The sequence below is a fragment of the Jaculus jaculus genome, chromosome 9 (genome assembly GCF_020740685.1).
Source record: "Jaculus jaculus isolate mJacJac1 chromosome 9, mJacJac1.mat.Y.cur, whole genome shotgun sequence".
Classification (NCBI taxonomy): domain Eukaryota; kingdom Metazoa; phylum Chordata; class Mammalia; order Rodentia; family Dipodidae; genus Jaculus; species Jaculus jaculus.
In genome coordinates this window covers 114,318,220-114,337,162 of record NC_059110.1, presented here as the reverse complement: position 1 = coordinate 114,337,162, position 18,943 = coordinate 114,318,220, and the positions used below count along the sequence as shown (strand labels likewise).

The window sequence follows — 18,943 nt, the reverse complement described above, 5'->3', positions numbered from 1 at the left end:
CCACGGGGCAAGGTGAAAGGTAGGGAACCCGGAGAGCTGGCCTGTGACCAGCCCGTGATTTCCTCTTTGGTACTGCCTCCTGTCCCGTGGGAAGAATGCATGGCTCGTCACTAAAGTTTATGTGAAGACAAAGCAAAGTCATGCATTTGAATTTAGCTGCAAGCAAGGGTCTCTTAGAAGGAATCTTCTTATAACCCTTACCAAATAACCTGAGAGGCCGTGGCAAGCATGTACCTGAGGTACTGTACTCACGCCTTTATTTACCACTTGGGTAACCGGGGTGGGGAGGTCACTGAACCTGTTTCTTCCCGTAAAATGGGGATACGACATATCTTGCAGAATTAGAAGTGATAGGTAAAGATAATGGCCTGGTTTCAGGTAGTGAATAGACCCTCACAGAGAGACCTCTGGTTCGTAGGTTCATCTGAATTCTGGTTCAACATTAGGACCAAATGTCTGCTGTGATGGCTGGTCCTTTGCTTGATAGTCTCACAGGTCACCTCATTTCATAGTTACTGAATAGAATTAGTCAGGTGGTATTTCCATTTTACAGAAGAAACTGCTAAGTCAGTCACTGTGATTCTCCACTGAGATTCTCAGACCCCACTGACAGCACGTGCCCTGAATGCTCGGAGCCACAAACTAAATGAGATCTGTGGGTCTTCTAGGCACTTCAGACCTGGTCACTTGTAAGCATTTTTACATTAAAGTAGTCATGTATCAGTAACAGATTGGAATGAAGAGTTTGCATGAATTTAGGGAAAACAACAAACTTGAAGACCATATCTTGGCTGTAGCAAGCTGCTTTGGGATTGATTCTGATTCCTGGGATTTGCTTTCCTCTCCTTTGACTTGAATCAGAATACTTTTCTTCTGTTACTGTTTTTCCAAGGCTGGGTCTTAGCTGAGGTTGACATAGAACTCACTTTGTAGTCCCAGGCTGGCCTGAAACTCACAGAGCTCCTCCTACCTCAGCCTCCTGAGTGCCAAGCACTGGGATTAAAGGCGTGTGGCAGCACATGTAGCTCAGGTTACTCCTTTACAAGGACAGAACTGGCAGGGTCTCCAGCCACTGCACACAAACTCTATACGCATGTGCCACTTTGTGCATCTTGCTTTATGTGGGTACTGGGGAATCGAACCCTGTCAGGCTTTGCAAGAAAGCACCCTTAACTACTGAGCCATCTCTCCAGCTGTCAGGTAATAGTGTTTAAAAACCTTGGCTAGGCTTGGTGTGGTGATACATGCCTGTAATCCAGCTACTCAGGAGGCTGAGGCAGTAGGATCATGAGTTCAAGGCCAACCTGGGCTGTGTAGCAAGTTTGAGGCCGTCTTGAGTCTGTGTAACTTAGTGAGATTTTGTCTCAGAATTATAGAATATGGCATGGGTTAGGAGGCCTTGGGTTCAATTTTCAATACCATTAAAAAAACATCCTTGTCAAAGCTGAGAATGGTGGTATCCTCCTAGAATTTGGGAAGCTGAGGCAGGAGGATCATGAGTTTAAGGCCAATGGGCTTTACAACAAAGTCTTAGCTCAACAAACAAAAAGAAAAAACCTCAGAGAAGATATATAGATATAGATATAGTTTTGTTTTTGGAGGTAGAGTCTCATTCTAGGCCAAGCTAGCTTGAAATTCACTATGTAGTTTCTCAGGCCGGCCTCAAAACTCACAGCAATCCTCCTACCTAGACATGCACATCCTAGGGCTGGAGAGATGGCTTAGTGGTTAAGGTACTTGCCTGTAAAGCCAAAGACATGCACTACCACGTTCAGCCTTTGTTTGTTTTTCTTTTTGTTTTTTTTTTTTTTCTTTTTTCAAGGTAGGGTCTCACTATAGTCCAGGCGGACCTGGAATTTACTATGTAGTCTCAGGGTGGCCTCGAACTCATGGTGATCCACCTACCTATGCCTCCCTAGTGCTGGGATTAAAGGCGTGCGCCACCACGCCCGGCTATTTTTTTGTTGTTGTTGCTATTGTTGTTTGGTAGTGTCTTGCTCTAGCCCAGCTCTGGACCTGGAATTCACTATATTGTCTCAGGATGGCTTTGAACTCATAAAAATCCTCCTACCTCTGCCTCCTGAATGCTGTGATTAAAAGCGTGCACCACTATGCCCAGCTTGAAATATTTTTTAAGAAGTCCTCTGTTAGGAGGTTAGTTTTCAAAGTAAATTCCTGCGTCTTTTGTACACAGGGACAGTCATGGCAATGAAAGCTAAGCGTTCTGAGCTGTGCTGCTCTGTGCCAGGTATTCTTCCAAGCCTACTCTGTTCAGCTGACAGCGGTGCTAGGAGGGCCTCGGCCGCAGGCTGAAGTCAGACTCCAAAGTCTGATCCTTCCCTCTGCAGTACAGCCTGTCTTTGTGGACTAAGTGTGTGCTGTTCCTTTGGCTGGAAAGCTATTACCGCCTCACTTGTCTGGAAGCTGTGCTTCCTTACTTCTCTCTCAAGGCTCAACTTGGAAGTCATTCCCTGTGTTAAGCTTTCCCTTAGCTGAGCAGTCAGGGCTCTTCTGCCTGGGTGGGCTTTCTTCTCAGTCCTGGCTCCTTTCTACCTTCTTAGTGGTTTGAGCATCTAAGGCCACAGATGATGTCAGCATACTAGGCTCCTCATGGAGGTGCTAAAGGGAAATACAGACACCAAACAGGTCCTCAAGTACCTGCTTGCCCACTTCCTTAAAACACCCCCTGAGCCCGGTGTGTTGGCACACGCCTTTAATCCCAGCATTTAGGAGGCAGAGGTAGGAGGATAGCCATGAGTTTGAAGCCACCCTGAGATCACATAGTAAATTCCAGGTCAGGTCAGCCTGGGCTAGAGCAAGACCTTACCTCAAAAAACAAACAAACACTCCCTCTTCCCCCCCAACCCCGGGCTGGGGAGACAATTTAGCAGCTAAGGTGCTTGCCTGCAAAGCCAAAGGACCCCGGTTCGATTCCCTAGAACCGACATAAGCCAGATAGATACACAAGGTGGCGCATGTGTCTGGAGTTTTTTTGCCGCATGGCTGAATGCCCTGGTGTGTCCATTCTTTCTCTCTTTCTTTCTCTCTCTCTCTCTGTCTCTTTCTCTCCTCCCCAGCCCCCAAATAAATAAATAAAACAAAATAAAAATAAAAAAAAACACCTCCTACCCAACCCCATAGCTTGGATGTGGTGAATGTGGAATCCAAATCTTTATCTCCAGATCGCTTCGAGCTTTAGCCCCATCTTTAGTCCATCCTCCAGAAAGTTATACAGATAGATAACAGAGCAAGCAAGGAAATAGATGATTGCCACAGGACTGATAACAGGGAGTGGGCAGGTTACAAACCACATTTCCAGAGGGTAGAGCCAAGAAAGAGCTCCCAAGAGAGCAGGATAGCATGAGCTTGGCCCCAGCTGGCCACAGCCCTGGTGACCAGCTTCTATAGCAAGTATGTCTGATGGCAGTACAGAGCACTTTGCACTTAGGCAGTTGTGTGTGGTGAGGTGGCACCGACCCAAGGCAGCATCTAGCAGGGATCAGGAGGAGTGATTTCTGTGCACTCCGGGCTTGTTCTGGAAAGTGACACTCGTCATAAACAGCCGTGGCAGGCTGGGTGTATAATGAGCTCAGTAGTAGAGGGCTCACCTTGCATGTGAGGCTCTGGTTCCATTTCCCCACACCAAAAGAAAGTGGCGGTGGTAAGAGCAGCCCTCCAGTGAGCATGGCCTGCCTGTAAACTCCCTGCTGCAGTGTTTGGGTGTAATTCTCTGCTCACTTCCAGACTCTGCTGCTCCCAGCAACCCCTTCCCACACGCCCCCCTTCTCCCTGTTCCTTGTCAGGTGAACTCATCTTCAGGAGTGTGAGTTATGATAATTGCAGGCCTCATCTGATCTTGTCACAAGATGAGCCACTGCCCCCTTTTTTTTAAGCAACTTTTCCTTTCAGAATAGTGTTTTTTGTTTTTTTTTAATGTGAAGATAGTACAGAAGTTTTCTCATAAGCCTTATTTCCCATCTTAGCAGCATGTTGAATTGATGTTGTGCATTAAATCAGTGCTTCATTCAGATTTCCTTAGGTTTCACTTGTTTTTGTCCAGGAGCCCATGCTGCATTTAGGGACCACAGCTCCTTAGGCTTCTGTAGGCTGAAAGCATCTCAAGCTAATCTTTTCTTTATTTATTTTTTAAAATTTATTTATCTGAGAAGACAGAGAGAGAAAGAAGCAGATAGAGAGAGAACGGGTGTGCCAGAGCCTCCAGCCACTGCAAACAAACTCCAGATGTGTGCGCCCTCTTGTGCGTCTGGCTAACGTGGGTCCTGGGGAATTGAGCCTCGAACCAGGGCCCTTAGGCTTTATAGGCAAGCGTTTAACAGCTAAGCTATCTCTCCAGCCCAGACTATTCTTTTAAAATATTTTCTTTACTTATTTGAGAGAGAGAGAGAGAGGCAGATAGAGAGAATGGGCGTGTTGGCCTCAGCTACTGCAAACAAACTCCAGACACTTGCACCACCTGGTGCATCTTGCTTACGTGGGTACTGTGGAATCAAACCTGGGTCCTTAGGCTTCATAGGCAAGTTCCTTAACTGCAAAGCCATCTCTCCAGCCCTCAGACTAATCTTGTTTTCAGCAGTCTTAATGGTTTTGAGGTGTCTTGGCCAATACAATGTCTCTAGTGGGATCTGTCTGATGAGTATGACCCTCATGAGTGTGATGGGTCAAGGAGTATTGGGAGGACGATCCGGATGGAAAGTGCCGTTTCCTTCACATCAAGGCACACATACTCAGTGTGGCTTATCGTGGTTGATGTCAGCCTGCTCACATGGCTGAAGTGATTGATGTCTGTGAGGTTTCTTCACTGTAAATTTATCCCCTACTTCATTTGCTGTTGGAAAGATGTCATCATGTGTAGTCCACACTTAGGAGTGGTGAGTCAAGCCCCCTTCCTGGATCATGGGATATCTACATGAATTATTAAGTTCTTTTACAAGAGATCTGTCTATTTTTTCTCATTTATTTATTCAATTATTTATATATCAGTATTGATTCCCAGATAATTCCTTTTATACCTTGGTTTGTAATCCCCTTTTCTTACTCAGCTTGTTCTTTGACCATAAGATGCTCTCCTGGCTCCCCTTGACCTACTCTGGTCATTGTGAGCTTTTCTGTTTTTACTTTCTGAGCACTTCCTTGTTTTTTGGCACTACAAGATGCTCTTTGTATATTTCCTGCCCGGGTTCTAGAATCTACTCCCTTTCCAAGGCCGTGGCCTTTTTGGCACACGTTCTCTCCAGTATGCTGACGGGGAGTGTGTGAGTGGGGTCGAGTAGTTCTTCTGGGAGGGCCAGTCATGGCCACTGGAGCCTCCAGAGCTGAGTGGACAGAGGTGATCCTGGGAAACCCATTCTGTGAGAATCCACTCTAGTCCTGATCAGGCTGCTGCTCCTCTGCTCACCCATTCATACTTTTCCCGCTGCCTGATGCTGCCCCATCCAAAGAGAGCCCACGTTTGGTATTTGCTTTGGGGTTTAGTATCCTTCTGGAAAGAGGCGCTGCATGGACATAATCATTGTTCCCAGTGTTAAGTTCCCCAACCAAACCATCCTGTATGCTCAGGCTGCCATTCTACATACAATCTCACAGGCTGTGGGCCCATCTCTGGCTGCCATTCAAAAACAGACCTCCCCCTTGGGAGGGTGTGTGCAGCCTTTGGGGCTGTAGGCAGGCTCAAGGCCGACTGCCACTTGGAGCTGTGATCCTGAATCATTGACTAGTTTAAATCCTTCCATTGCCATGCAGTGGCCTCTGAAGATGTGTAACGTGAGCTCTGCTGAACACTAACTGGGGACCTTAACTAGAATTGGTTTCCAAGCCTCTTGCTTTCTATTCATAGCTCTGTGTGTGCCCCCTTCAGGTGGCTCTCTCAGGAAGGAGGAGGGTGTGGGTGGCCTCCCTCACCCTTGCTGTCTCCTTGTCATCACGTTGCCTGCTCAGCTGCTCGGACTGCTGCTTTGATGACCGACGCCAATTTCCAAACCTCTAGCATTGCAGCCTGGGTTTGAAAAGGAACTCTGCTTTCTTGTCAGTCAGCTGCCCTGTTCTTGCCTCCTCCCCCCTCTCCCCCCCCACAACTGGACTACTTCTGCCCTTTCCTGAAAGAGGCGTGGAAGTGTCGGCTAGGGCACGAGGGCTTCAGGATGCTTGGAGTCGTGCCGCCTTCTTTCTCGGGGGCTGAGGTGTGCGCTGGTTGGGGATTCTGCTTGGAGCAGGTTTACTGGATGGTGGTTCCCTCTTCAGTGTGTGACATCACGTCCGTCTCCAGAGAGCTCAAGGTTGAGGTTGTTGATTGAACATCGGGAGTCTCCTAGGCAAGTGGCTTTTCTTTAGGGAAACTAGGGAAAGGTATCCTGTTAACATTCCCTTCAGTGAGGGACACCGCAGAATGTGTTCCAGGGAAGCTGGGGGTGAAGAGTGTCTGTGTATAAGGATTGAGAAACCCTCTTGCTTCACAGGGACTCCAGGGGCAGGGCCTTCTCTGTCCGTGAGCGGGGCTGAGTGTTTCTGCAGGCCAGTGCTTTGCAGAGTCTCTTACTCATCTTCCCAGCCACCATCCTTTTTAGAGGTGAGAAGATGGGTTCAGGGGCACACCTAGTAAATGGTGGCTGTAGGACTTGAACTAACATTTGATTTCAACACCGTGTTCTTTTTATAAAATATTTCATTTTTATTTATTTGTTTGGGGGAAAGAGACAGATAGGGAATGGGCACACCAGGGCCTCTAGCCGCTGCAAATGAATTCCAGACACATGAGCCTCCTTGTGTATCTGGCTTATCTGGGTACTAGGGAATCAAACCTGGGTCCTTAGGCTTCACATGCAGTGCCTTAAACTGCTAAGCCATCTCTCTACCCAAACACTGTTTTCTTAACCCCATGCACAGAGCTCTGAGAAGTCCTGTCAGGAAGTGTGAGACTTCCCCTCTGCTGGCCTATGGCTCTGTTGGGGTAGTGTTCAAGTCATCTAGCAGACAGCTGTGTATGTAAGCTCTCAGATGCCCCATCTCTTTGCCAAGCCTGGCTAGGCTGACCTGTATCACATGCCTAGGTCACTGTATTTATGAGCCCCGAAGGTATGTCAGGACTGAGCTTAATGTTGCTAAAACAGAAGTCCACAGTCCAGCCTTTGGGAGTTTTGTAATGTGGTCTTCGTCACCCACAGCAATGTTCTGAGGTTTTCTTCTCTCAATGCTCAAACCCCCACGTTCTCCAACCTTCTGTCACCTACAATAGTCTTGTGGAAATGTGGGGCTGTGAAAGCAGAAGTGTGATTAATTTATTGAAGCTTGTTTGGATCCCATTTATTGCCATATTTCTTAACCTGGCAACATTCTATGTTCTTTTGTAATTTTATTTATTTTCAAGCAGAGGTAATATGAATAGGTGTGCCAGGGCCTCCAGTTGCTGCAAACAAACTTCAGATGTACACACCACTTTGTACATTTGGCTTTACATGGATACACTAGGGAATTGAACTTAGGTCATTAGGCTTTTGCAGGTGAGCACCTTCACCACTGAGCCATCTTCCCAGCCCCCATTCTATGTTTTGTTCAGCAAAAAAATTGAAGAAAGGGCGATGGGGAGAAGACTCAGAGGGTAAGATGCTTGCTGCGTAAACATGAAGAACTGACTTCAGATCTCCTGTGCCCACCCATGTAAATTCCCCGTGGATGTGATGGCAGCCTGTGTTCCCAGCACTTGGGAGGCAGAGACAGGGGCCCCCATGGGGTGAGCTGCTTAGCTAGACTAGCTGAATCAGTGACCCTGGGTTCAAGTGAGAGACCCTGCCTCACATACACATGCAGACACACATACACCACAAGTGAAAGTAGAGAGAGAGAGACAGAAAGAAAAGGAAGGGAGGAAGAAAAGGAAGATAGACGGACTGTCTAAATACTGTTCTTTGGTTTCTAGGGTTCTGAGAGCAGCCATTGTCCTCAGATTTCACAGTGAGAACTTTGACCTTGTCTTGTTAGCTGGGCAGCTTCTGGCCACAGCGTATATGTGGTATCTGAGCAGGAGGAATTGAGCTTACGGACAGCCTGATTCCTGATCCACTCTTCCCTGGCGGTCCTCTCAGACACCACCTCTTTGCTCTGCTCTCTGCTGTGGAGCTGAGGGCGGAACAAAGAGGGCTGTGATTGAAGTTGGCATTCTTTTGTTGAGTATTTGTAAAGGCAGGAAGGGTTTGTGAGAGGGGACAGTTGTCAGTGTGAGTGACAGAGGGAACAGGTGCTGTTATGACCCTGACTTTCTACAGAGGTTCTCGGCGTCCTGCTGGGCCCTGGGACTGCAGCAAAAAGTGGCAGCTGTCCTGGCCAGCAGTCTTGGCCCCTGCAGAGCCCCTCTCTGAGAAAACAGAGGAAGACAAGCCCTGCATTGATGAGATTCCAGTTCATGTCCTAAGTAAGTTGTAACTGCACCAGCCAAACAGAGAGAGGGAGCCAGGCCTGGTGATGCACACCTGTAATCCTAGCACTTGGGAGGTGGAGAAAGGAGGATTGCAAGCTGCAGACCTGTGAGACTCTGTCAAAAAAAAAAAAAAAAAAACTATAATAACTCAAAATACAAAATAGAATCAGATATAGGGAAGTGATCAGTGGGAGTCTTGCATCCATCCTGCCTGGTGTCCACATGTTGTGTGCTCCATACTGAAATAACAACAGGTTGTGGTTAGACCAGGAAGCACCTTGGCAGTAGCTGGCTGTCTTCTTAGCATTCCACCTAGCACTGGCGGGGGGGGGGGGGGGGGGGGGGAGAACTGGCTGGCAGGGGAAACCATCACACAGCTGCAGACTTACTTCCCCACGCCCTCTGTTGGGACACGTGTGTGGGTTTGTGCTGCTGAGAGCGCTGCATTTCAAGCTGTACTTTTGCTTGGGCCAGAGAATCTGCCCCAGCCTGACCAGCTGAGGAATGCTGCGTGGAGGCCAGGCACCGTTCAAGAGAGTTGTCTCTCAGCAGGAAGAGCCTGGCCTAGTGGAGTTGAGGGCAGCCCCTTGTCTGTTGGTCTGCTTTGTTAAACAAGCCCCTTAACTTTCTTTTGGCCCCCTGGGCCAATGACAGACTCCTCCAGCTGCCCGTGGATCATGGGGCCAGTATAGGCAGATTACACTGACCAAGCCACGTCAGCAGATGCATGGTATGTCTCTGTCCTCGGGGGTGCAGGAAGAGAGGGAGCAGACACTGGAGGTTTCCATCCTCTCCTGAAAGTTAATGCTGACTCTGCTTCCCTCTGGCCCCGAGGGAACCCAACTGCTGTGGAGAGTTGAGAAAACTGCTTGGCAGCCAGGAAGGAGCTTCTTAACGTTCTTGCTAGGACAGGGGTCTGGGAAGCTGGAGGTCTATCCCTCAAGGTGGCTTCCATCTAACTCAGCTTGACATTTGTCCCCAGTCACCCAATAGACCATCCACATGAGGGAAAGGGCAGAAGCACCAGTGATGTGTTTACAGACTTTAAACTTCTTTGTAGGTGGTGTCAAACTGGTGGACCTAGGGAGCCTCACTGGAGGTTTTGGGACTAATCCCAGGTAACAGTTGGGTGGCCTGAGGCAAGGTTCAAGGGTCTGTCCCAGCGGTAGGGAACCCAGCTAATCCTGAGCTACCCCCTGGGGTGATTCCCTGGTGAGCCTCCTCTGTAGCTGTGGAAAGACACTACCTCTCCTGAGCCTCCTGCTTACTGGGGGGTAAGGAACCCAGCTGCCCATTAGAGCCCTTCCCAGATCAGCCTGGGCCTTGGCTCATAAGCTTCTGGCTTCCAGGGCAGGCTTCCTCTCTTCTCCCTGCTGGTGACATGAGGGCCCTCTGTGTCTCAGAATCCACCCCACCCTATTCTTTCAGCCACACCAACCAGTGGAGAATTGTAGTGTTACAGCGTTGTACTCTCTTCTCATTAAAAGACAAATACTGGCTTCTTTCTTGTTTTCAGGAAGGTTTAAACAACTTCTGTAGCCCACAGTTAAGTCCAAATAACAAATACGTGCCTAACATATATTCAGCAATCCTATTGTTAAGCAGAATCTCATCCTTATTTAACATTTGGGTGTCACATAGAAAATCCTTATTATCATTAGTAGATGTAATGACATCAGTAATATTGGGGTGTTCTTTTATCTGTGCCAGGGGACTCTTGCCCAAGTTGTGCCCCTTGATTTTGGGCTATATGACTTTGGGAAGTACATCTCACCTCACTTCCTTCTGTAATTGACGACAAATGAGCCAAAGCTAGTTAGCCTCTAGTATAAAAAAATCCTGACATTTGTTAGAATTTTACCTTCATCTTGATACATTGAACAGCCTTGACAACAGCCTAGTACAGTTAGCATTAAATATCATTTTGTGGATAAGGAACTGAAGCTGATAATGACCACTTGTGACTTTGCCAAGGTCACACGGCTAACTGAAGCTGGAGCCAGTACAACCTCTGCGTCCTAACCTCCTTTCCGATCAGGCTGACGGGGTGGAGCCTCCAGGCACCTGGGGTTGCCTGAGATGCCTCTTTTCTCTGGTTTTGCAGCTAACTAGAAGCCTGGGCAGTCCTGCGGGGAGTCTATCCTCTGCCTGTATGCCTTAGGAACGGTTCCCCTTGGGAGGGTGAGCTGTGGCCTTGAGTCCATGGATCAGTTATCACCCTGGCTGTGGCTGATCTCAGCCTCTGAAGCATTTGTAGAACCTTGGCTCCATTTGGCTTCCTTTAACTGTCTGCCACCTTTGAACCTGATTACCTCTCCCGTTCTAGCCAATGCTTCCTCAGGCTCCTGTTTGCTTCTTGGGCTCAACTCTGATGTGCTAAATACTCAGGAATGCTTATTTTCATAATAGTGGGTAGCTAAGCACCTTCAGGAGGCTTGGTACTGCCACTTGATTCTCAGGCCACCCCATCTACCCTTAAGTGAGCCAATCTCCACCCAACCCTCTGGCCCACAGTCTGGTTTCCCTAATCAACTCCCTGTTCAGGCTGTGTGTACTTGCAGTCAGAGGAAGCTTCCAGAGCAAACAGGAAGCCCCAGAGACGCCCATCAGCTGGGATTGCTTGCCCTTTATCAGGAAGGACAAACAGCGTGGAGGGAGCACATGGGTGGGAGGAGAGAAAGGCAGACATTTCTAAGGGGTCTGGGCGGGATGACATTCCAGCAGCATCTTGGAGGCTTCAGTCCAGTTCGGGAAAGCCCTGGCCCCAGTCTGATGCCTGTGTTGGCTACACCATAGGTTGAGTGCCTTTCTGCCTGGATTCCTCGCTTCTTCCCATAGCCTCTAGATCTCTCATGCTTCAGTCACTTAGGGAACTTAATTTAAAATGTTGGGCTCCACCTCTAGAGATTCTAATGCAGCTGGTGTAATACAGTTCTTTTCTAAATGCCCTGGTGATTCTGATGAAAAAAGTTGGATACAGACCCGTAGTGTCCCGAGTACAGGAATCCCAGCACAAGGAAGAACAGTGTCCTACTTTTTCTTTGTTTCTCGTCCATTCCTGGCCTGTGCACAGAGAGAACCAGAGTATTCAGGGGCTGGGATCCCTTTGCCCTTTTGTGTGCATAATGGAAAAAGCCCACCAAGTAGGGTGCCCCAAAATCTTTGCAATGTCCCCTTTTCCCATGGAAGGCATGAGATTGGGACTAACAGGAGATGCCTGTTCTTGGTGGCGTCTGAATAAACCAGGATTCTGATTCGGAGGATAGGGAAGTGGGTCACAGAGGGAGTGTCCTTTGCTGTACACAGGCCTGAAAACCACTGCCAACACTTACGCTCAGGGAAGGTCTGTGACCCATTCTGGGGCATAGGGGCAGCTTTGACAATGATAGGCTCTTAAGGAGAATTTCATTTTTTACTTCAAGACAACTTTTACTGGGCCTTTTGTTTTTGTTTTTTTTTTAATTGTGAACCCATTACTTGATGTGTAAGTGGATAATTTTTGCCAGTAGTTCAGGAGGAAATATTACCCCTCCCCCAATGCTGACAAAAGGCAGAAGAGTTCAGGCATGAAGTCATTCCCCTTTACCATCTGCCAGGCCTGTGTCTTCAGCTTTTCCAGTTTTGGAAAAGGAGAATGTAAGGCCTTCTGGTAACCTGGGTCTGGCCTTTATCTGTCTTAAATATCCCCATATCTCTTTGCGCCCTTCTTGGTAAAAACTGTCTTCCTTTTAGTTGGACACCTCTGATCATGTGGTCACTTAAGTGGAGCCAGGAAAACCACGAGGCACCAGACCATAAAACGCACTGTGGGTGCCTGCTCAGGTGTTTCTGGAAGGCAGGACCAGTGGCCAGGCAGAACATGTCCGCAACCAGTTTAGGCCAGCCAGGCAGAGCTTGTCTGGGTTCACTGGGGAGGCCAGGGTCTGTTCACCAGCAGCCTTAGAGAAGGTATTATGAATAGTCATGCCAATACTGGTAGCTGCTGTTTATTCACCATCAAGTGTGCAAGACTCTTGGCAGATAGACAGTGGCATTAACCCTCATGCATCCTGTTACTAATAGCACTGGTTTGACTCCACTCAGGTGGCTTCTGTGAGGTGACCCAGAAGTGGAAGGAGGCAGTCAGACTCTGTAGCACCCAAACTGGTGTCTGAGCTCACTTGCTCCTTGCCAGCTGCGTTAGCCCTGGCTGTTCTTCAGTGGCACCTGCAGCCGGCGTCTCTGCCCCAGACCTGTGGCTTTCCAGTCAGCCACGCAGATGGCTTTGATGTACAGACAAGGTTGAGAACACCTGGGTGAGAGTTGTTTTCCTCCCCTCTGGCTAGTTGCAAATCTCATTGTTTTTCAATACTTTATTTATTTATTTGCAAGGGGAGAGAGCAAGAGAGTGAGTGGGCATGCTGGGGCCTCCAGCCACTGCAAATGAACTCTAGATGCATGTACCACTTTGTGCATCTGGCTTTGTGTGGATACTAGGGAATTAAACCTGGGTCCTTGGGCTTTGCAGGCAAGTGTGTTACCCATGGATCCATCTCTCCAGCCTGCACACTCATTCTGCTTGGGCAGGTTTGAAAGGCCACTGGCTCAGTACAGATGAGGCTTAGATGTGCCGTCAGTTTTTCTCAGCTTGCTGGTGGTGGTTGCTGCCCATGCTGATAGCTAGCTCTCCTCCCCAGCACTTTTTTCCCCCTATCAGCTTGCTTTTCTTTCCTCTCATCCCACTCTCATGCCACTTCTCGTGCTCCAGCCACATTCATTGCCCAGTCGAGATTATATGTCATGTGCACTCATGGTGATAACCAACTTGTAATTGTATTATGGTTTTCCCTCTGTGGTCTTAGCCCTGCCTGGCTCTGAGTGGCTCCTCCCACACTTGGGAGTATCTGGTGACTACAGGATCACTGTGACTGTCACCAGAACCAGACTGCTGCAGCAAAGAGGCTCGTTCACCTAGCAACACAAAACCAAACGCAGAGGGTGGTGTTGCCTCTAAGGTCTTCAGCGGGGCACATAGTACGAAAACAGCCAAACTGGCGAGCGCAGGACCCCAGGGCCGCATCCTGGCTCCAACGCACACGTGCTTATAGGGCCTTGAGGGGAACATGTAAAACTGAGAGTCAAGTTAGGTCTATAAAAATGAGAGATTGTTTTAAAGCATAAATGAGATAATGATTGTGCAATCACCCAGTCCGTTTTAGCGATCTAAGAATGATTTCCTTGGGGGAGCACTCTGAGTTCCTAGAACACACATGGGCATCTTAAGGAAGGCCTGCCTCCCTCTTCCTTACCTAGGGTGCAGTAAGAAAGCATTATACTTATGCACCTCTTTTTTTTTCCCCCCCAAGGAAAGAGAATGGGTGTGCCAGGGTCTCCTGCCACTGCAAACCAACTCCAGATGCATGCTCCACTTTGTGTGTGTGGCTGTACGTAGGAACTGGGGACTCAATCCCAGGCCATCAGGCTTTGCAAGCAAGTGCTTTAATGGTTGAACCATCTCTCCAGCCCTCTTTTATTTTTTATTTGCAAGGAGAGAGAGAGAAAACTTTTTTTTTTTCCTTTTTGGTTTTTCAGGGTAGGGTCTCGCTCTAGCCCAGGCTGACCTGGCATTCACTATGTAGTCTCAGGGCGGTCTCAAACTCACTGTAATCCTCCTTCTGCCTCTTGAGTGCTGGGATTAAAGGTGTGCACCACCACACCAGCAAGAAAGAACTTTTGTCAACCTTTATGTGTGCCTGTGTTTGTGTGAGAGTGCCACAGCACACGTGTGAATGCCAGGATAGCCCCTATTGTCGGTCTCACCTTCCTGCTTATTTGAGACCGTTTCTCTTGCTAACTGCCGCAAATGCCAGGCTGTCTGGTCCACGAGCTTCTGAGTTCACCTGCCCCAACCTCCCATCTCCCCATAGGAGGCTTTGACATTGGTCCTGGGGATACTGGCTCAGATGCTCATGCTTACACAGCTACAAGCACCTCGCCCTCTCCCCAGCTCCACCTATGGCATCTTTAAGTGACATTTCTGGTTAGTAATCAAATTGAGACACCCCCATACTTCCTTCCTTGTACTTCTGGGGAAGAGATGGCCCTCATTTCAAAGCTCTTTTCCTTTGGTGCCGCCCAGAAAGGAAATTGTTGTTCCTGGTTAGTGAATCATTCTTCCTGAGGCTCACTTTTTAAACGAGTTGCTGGGAGATCATGAATGTGGAAAGGACTTGAGACTGAACAAAAGCAGGCTCTTTGCTGCCAGTTCCTTGCATGGGCACAGACCACTTACCTCCTGCAGGCATATACCCCTCTTCCCCATTCATCACACTCCTGTCCCTTGATGCTCAGAGAATGCATGTCTCTGCTCAGGGGTAGATCAAGGCTTTCCCTGGGATCTTTTCCAACTACTCCATCCCTGACCCATGAGGCTTAGCATGCAAAGAGCCGTCTAATAAAAGCCCCTTCCATCCTAAGCCCGAGCACTGGACAGGATCTAAGCTGCTCAGAAGACTTGTTGTAAAGGGTTCCGTGTGCGCTGGCGGCTTCCAGTGTGTATCTTCTCGAGGCTTTTAGAGATAGGCCCCTCACCCCTCTTTGCAGTTCCAAAGCTTCTAAAAATTTTGTTTGACTCTGAGCAACCAATCACAAAGTGACGAGGTCAGGGCTGGCACACCAGCTGCTGGGGATCAGGTCTTGGTGTCCCACGCTTGTCTCCATTCTACCCCTTCATCCCCCTTATTCTTTCTCTGTATCACCCTGCCTCTGCCAGTAGAAAATGAAACCAAGGTCTCTATTTAAGAGGGAAAATTGGCAGCCAGTGTGGCTGCCAGCAGAGCTCTTGCTTCAAGTGAGTATTTGTGTTTCTGTGTGGTTTGTTTTTTAATGTGTGAGACTTTTGGCCTATCCAAAATGAGAGGACTGGAGAAAGAGGCTGAGGGTGAGCAAGGGAGTGCTTTGATTCGGGTGCACAGGTGCACAGTCCAGCTTTAGGCTATTTTGGTAGCAGCTTACCCTAGCCAGGCCTTGGGCCCTCAGTGCCCACAAACAAGCACCTTATCTAAGGAGCTCGCTGCCGGTACTCCCTGTACTGTGCCTTCACCTAATCCCCCACACGCACAGGCTGTGCCCAAAGCAGGCTGTGGTCCTAGTGATAGACTACAAGTTCATTGTTTGCTGACCTAAATCCCATTGTCTTCCTAGCCCCTCTTTTTTGGAGGAGTTAGGGGGAGCCTAAAGAGCATGTACACTTAATTTAGCAGGCTGGCATCCATCCATTCCTCTTCTGTGTTGTTTATTTGTAGGCGAACATCTATGTCTGAGAGCAGGAAGTTACAGTGTTTGCTCAGAACCATTAGCCCAACGTTGGGAAACCACTTTCCTCTGGACTGTTCAGCTTGTTGTAGAGCAAAGAGATATTTAGAGCAGCTAAGTTGAGGACTCCAGCCCTCACTGACTGACTCTGCCAGGTCAAAGAGTATGATCTAGTTTAAGAAGGCTCCCTGTATCAGTCCCTTGCTAACCCCTGTCTCTTATTTCTCCCTTGCAGTTGGAGGCCCCCCTCCCCACTAAGTGCCTCTTTGCATAGTACCAGCCCCGCCCGCAAGCTCACTGGTACCACTTCCGTCCAACGGGCCATGGCGGGTCGGGGAGGCGCAGCACGACCCAACGGCCCAGCCGCTGGGAACAAGATCTGTCAGTTTAAGCTGGTTCTGCTGGGGGAGTCTGCGGTGGGCAAGTCCAGCCTTGTCCTCCGCTTTGTCAAGGGACAGTTCCACGAGTACCAGGAGAGCACAATTGGAGGTGAGCCAGCACGAGGGGGTCGGGGCAGCCTTGGGGGGGACAGAGATGCCTTAGTCTTGGGACGAGAAGCTGCTAGCACAGAGACATGTGGCGTGGTGGCAGCTTTTCCTCTTCGAACCTTGGAATTGAATCCAGAAGTCAGTGCTCATGGCAGAGTCCCAACAAGCATGGCTAGTAAGAATTAGCTAAGAGTCAAAAACTGGTTTCCAGCCCTGGTCCGGCCTCTTTCTTTCTTATTTGTGTGGCCTTGACTGAAACCTTTCCACTGACCTGGCCTCAGGGAGGGCTGACTCTGGATCTCAGAGGGCCCTAAGACTAAGTGTTCGGGGCAGTACCAGTACTCTGGCCTCTCCCAGTCTTCAGAACGGGACTGGCCTGGTCAGTCACAGCTGGAGGATAGGCTGCCATGGCTGAAGCCACCCTTTTACTCTTTCTGGAACTGAGTGTGTTGCTGATTCCCCATCGATCAGCATTTAAGATACGAGTAAGGGTCTGTGCTCAGCCTCTCATCAGCAGGCAGGGTAAATCTCTAGGGCCGGGGCCAGCCTTGCACTTGAGTCATCCTTCTCTGCTCTGGGCGGTAGGAGCTTCCCAGGCAGCTAGCAACAAACGAGTCATGTCAGCAGTCTTCCTGCTGCCTCCTCAGCACTGGGTCAGAAGCTGTCGGGGGAAGTGGGGTGGCCTCGGAGGGCTGACAAGGAGAGGAGCTTTCCAGAGTTGTCTGAGCCCTTCTGCTGGGCCCAGGGCGTGGGGGACCCACCTTTCTATCCCAGCTCTGGGATCAGCTTCTCCTTGGAGGGCCCTGTGTCCCCCGTCTGTAACAGGGTCTCTACAGTGGAGCCGCAGGGTGGCCCTGCAGGAATGGGTCTGGGTCAGAGCGGAGACAGAGGAGGGTGCTGTCAGGTGGCAGGAGTGGTTGGGAACATTGCCACACAGCCTCACTCTGACAATGTGGCAGTGTACACTTCCCAGCGCAGCTAAGCCATTGGGAATTCCTTTGTGAAACTGAAGGTCACTGACATCCCTGGGCTAGAGCTAGGGACTGGAAGTGGAAGGCAAGGGGAAGGGGCTTCACGCTTCTGTGCTCAGTGCAGGGTTCCCTGGGACGCCTCTTTCCTGCCCCTGGCTGCACCCCTCAGAGTGGCTCTGAGATGGCTTCAGTGCAGGCACCCCCCTGCCTGGTCCTTGCCTGGGTTGGCTCTGTAAGGCCTGTGCAGCTGCAGCACTGTCCCAGAGACTGTCCCGCCCACCTAGGCCTGGCTGCTGGACCAGGGTCTTTTCTGTGCCTAACCCCCCAAAAAAGGTTAAACCAGCTAACAACTGAAAATATGTAGAGGTGGCTTTGAACTTGACCTTGCCTGGTGACACCACCTTTTCTCTTACAGCGGCCTTCCTCACACAGACTGTCTGCTTAGACGATACAACAGTCAAGTTTGAGATCTGGGACACAGCTGGACAGGAGCGGTATCACAGCCTGGCCCCCATGTACTATCGGGGGGCTCAGGCGGCCATCGTGGTTTATGACATCACCAACACAGTAAAGATTTCCCCTTCTCTCTCTGTGCTCCTACCCTTCATCTGTGTGAAGCCCTAGGAATTGGGTTTTTAAAGCCTTATTTCAGGCCTCTTAGCCTTCTGTTCCTGGGTGGGACAGGGGCAGATTTTCTGTTGATTGGGGATATTTCACTAGTCCTTTGGGGTAACATCTCAGACACCTTGTCTGTGCCAGCTTGAGTTTGCTAGTGAATGGCCTTAGGCAGAACTTCTCTTTTGTCCCCTTGACACTCTGATCCCATCTTCCCAGGATACATTTGCACGGGCCAAGAACTGGGTGAAGGAGTTACAGAGGCAGGCCAGCCCCAACATCGTCATTGCACTTGCGGGTAACAAGGCAGACCTGGCCAGCAAGAGAGCTGTGGAGTTTCAGGTAAGAAAATGACAGGACTTGAGGAGGAGGGAGGGTGGGGCTCTGTGAAGGCTGCTGCTGGGCCAGGTGAGGAGGCCGCAGAGAGCTTCCTCTCATAACTCAAGCTCTCCCTTGTTCTTTTGCTACCTTGGGGTGGGGTGGGGCAGGGGTATGGATGCATGGGTGAAGCTTCTGCCCATTTGGCCTTATAAACTAAAGATACTGAAACAGAAGTCCATTGTTTTTCCAGGCAATACATGTATATAGTAACATTTATGCAATTTGGTAAAGTGGAGGATGAAAGTTTTTTTTTGTTTTTTTTTTTAAGGTATAGTCTCAGGGTGGCCTTGAGCTCACAATGATTCTCCTACCTCTGCCTCCCAAGTGCTGGGATTAAAGGTGTGCACCACCACGCCTGGCAATAAAATAAAACTACAAATTTAGTCTTTCTTACATAAAGTTCCCAGTTTCTTGTCTTTCCAGAAATGTGCACATTTATACATCCATTTCTCTTTTTTTGTTTTGAAGGCAGGATCTCAGTCTAGTCCAGGCTGACCAGGAACTCACTCTGGCTCTAGGCTGTCCTCAAACTCACAGTGATCCTTCTACCTCGGCCTTCAGAGTGCTAAAATTAAAGACATTGGCCACCACAACTGGCCTATACATCCATTTCTTTCTTTTCTTTTTCTCTTTCTTTCTTTCTTTTTTTTTTTTTTTTGGTTTTGTTTTTCAAGGTAGGGTCTCTGGCCCAGGCTGACCTGGAATTCACTATGTAGCCTCAAACTCAGGGCAATCCTCCTACCTCTGCCTCCCAAGTGTTGGGATTA

At 49.2% G+C, this 18,943-nt stretch overlaps 1 protein-coding gene across 1 annotated transcript in view; it reads left to right on the top strand.

Moving 5' to 3' along the window:
• The window catches only part of Rab5c (RAB5C, member RAS oncogene family), a 28,795-nt gene that overhangs the window by 4,114 nt on the left and 5,738 nt on the right, over positions 1-18,943 (top strand). The window contains exons 2-4 of the mRNA XM_004655373.3: positions 15,957-16,210; positions 17,596-17,747; positions 18,015-18,137. Coding sequence (XP_004655430.1) covers positions 16,045-16,210; positions 17,596-17,747; positions 18,015-18,137 — 441 coding nt within the window. The 5' untranslated portion in view covers positions 15,957-16,044. The remainder of the gene's footprint in view (positions 1-15,956; positions 16,211-17,595; positions 17,748-18,014; positions 18,138-18,943) is intronic.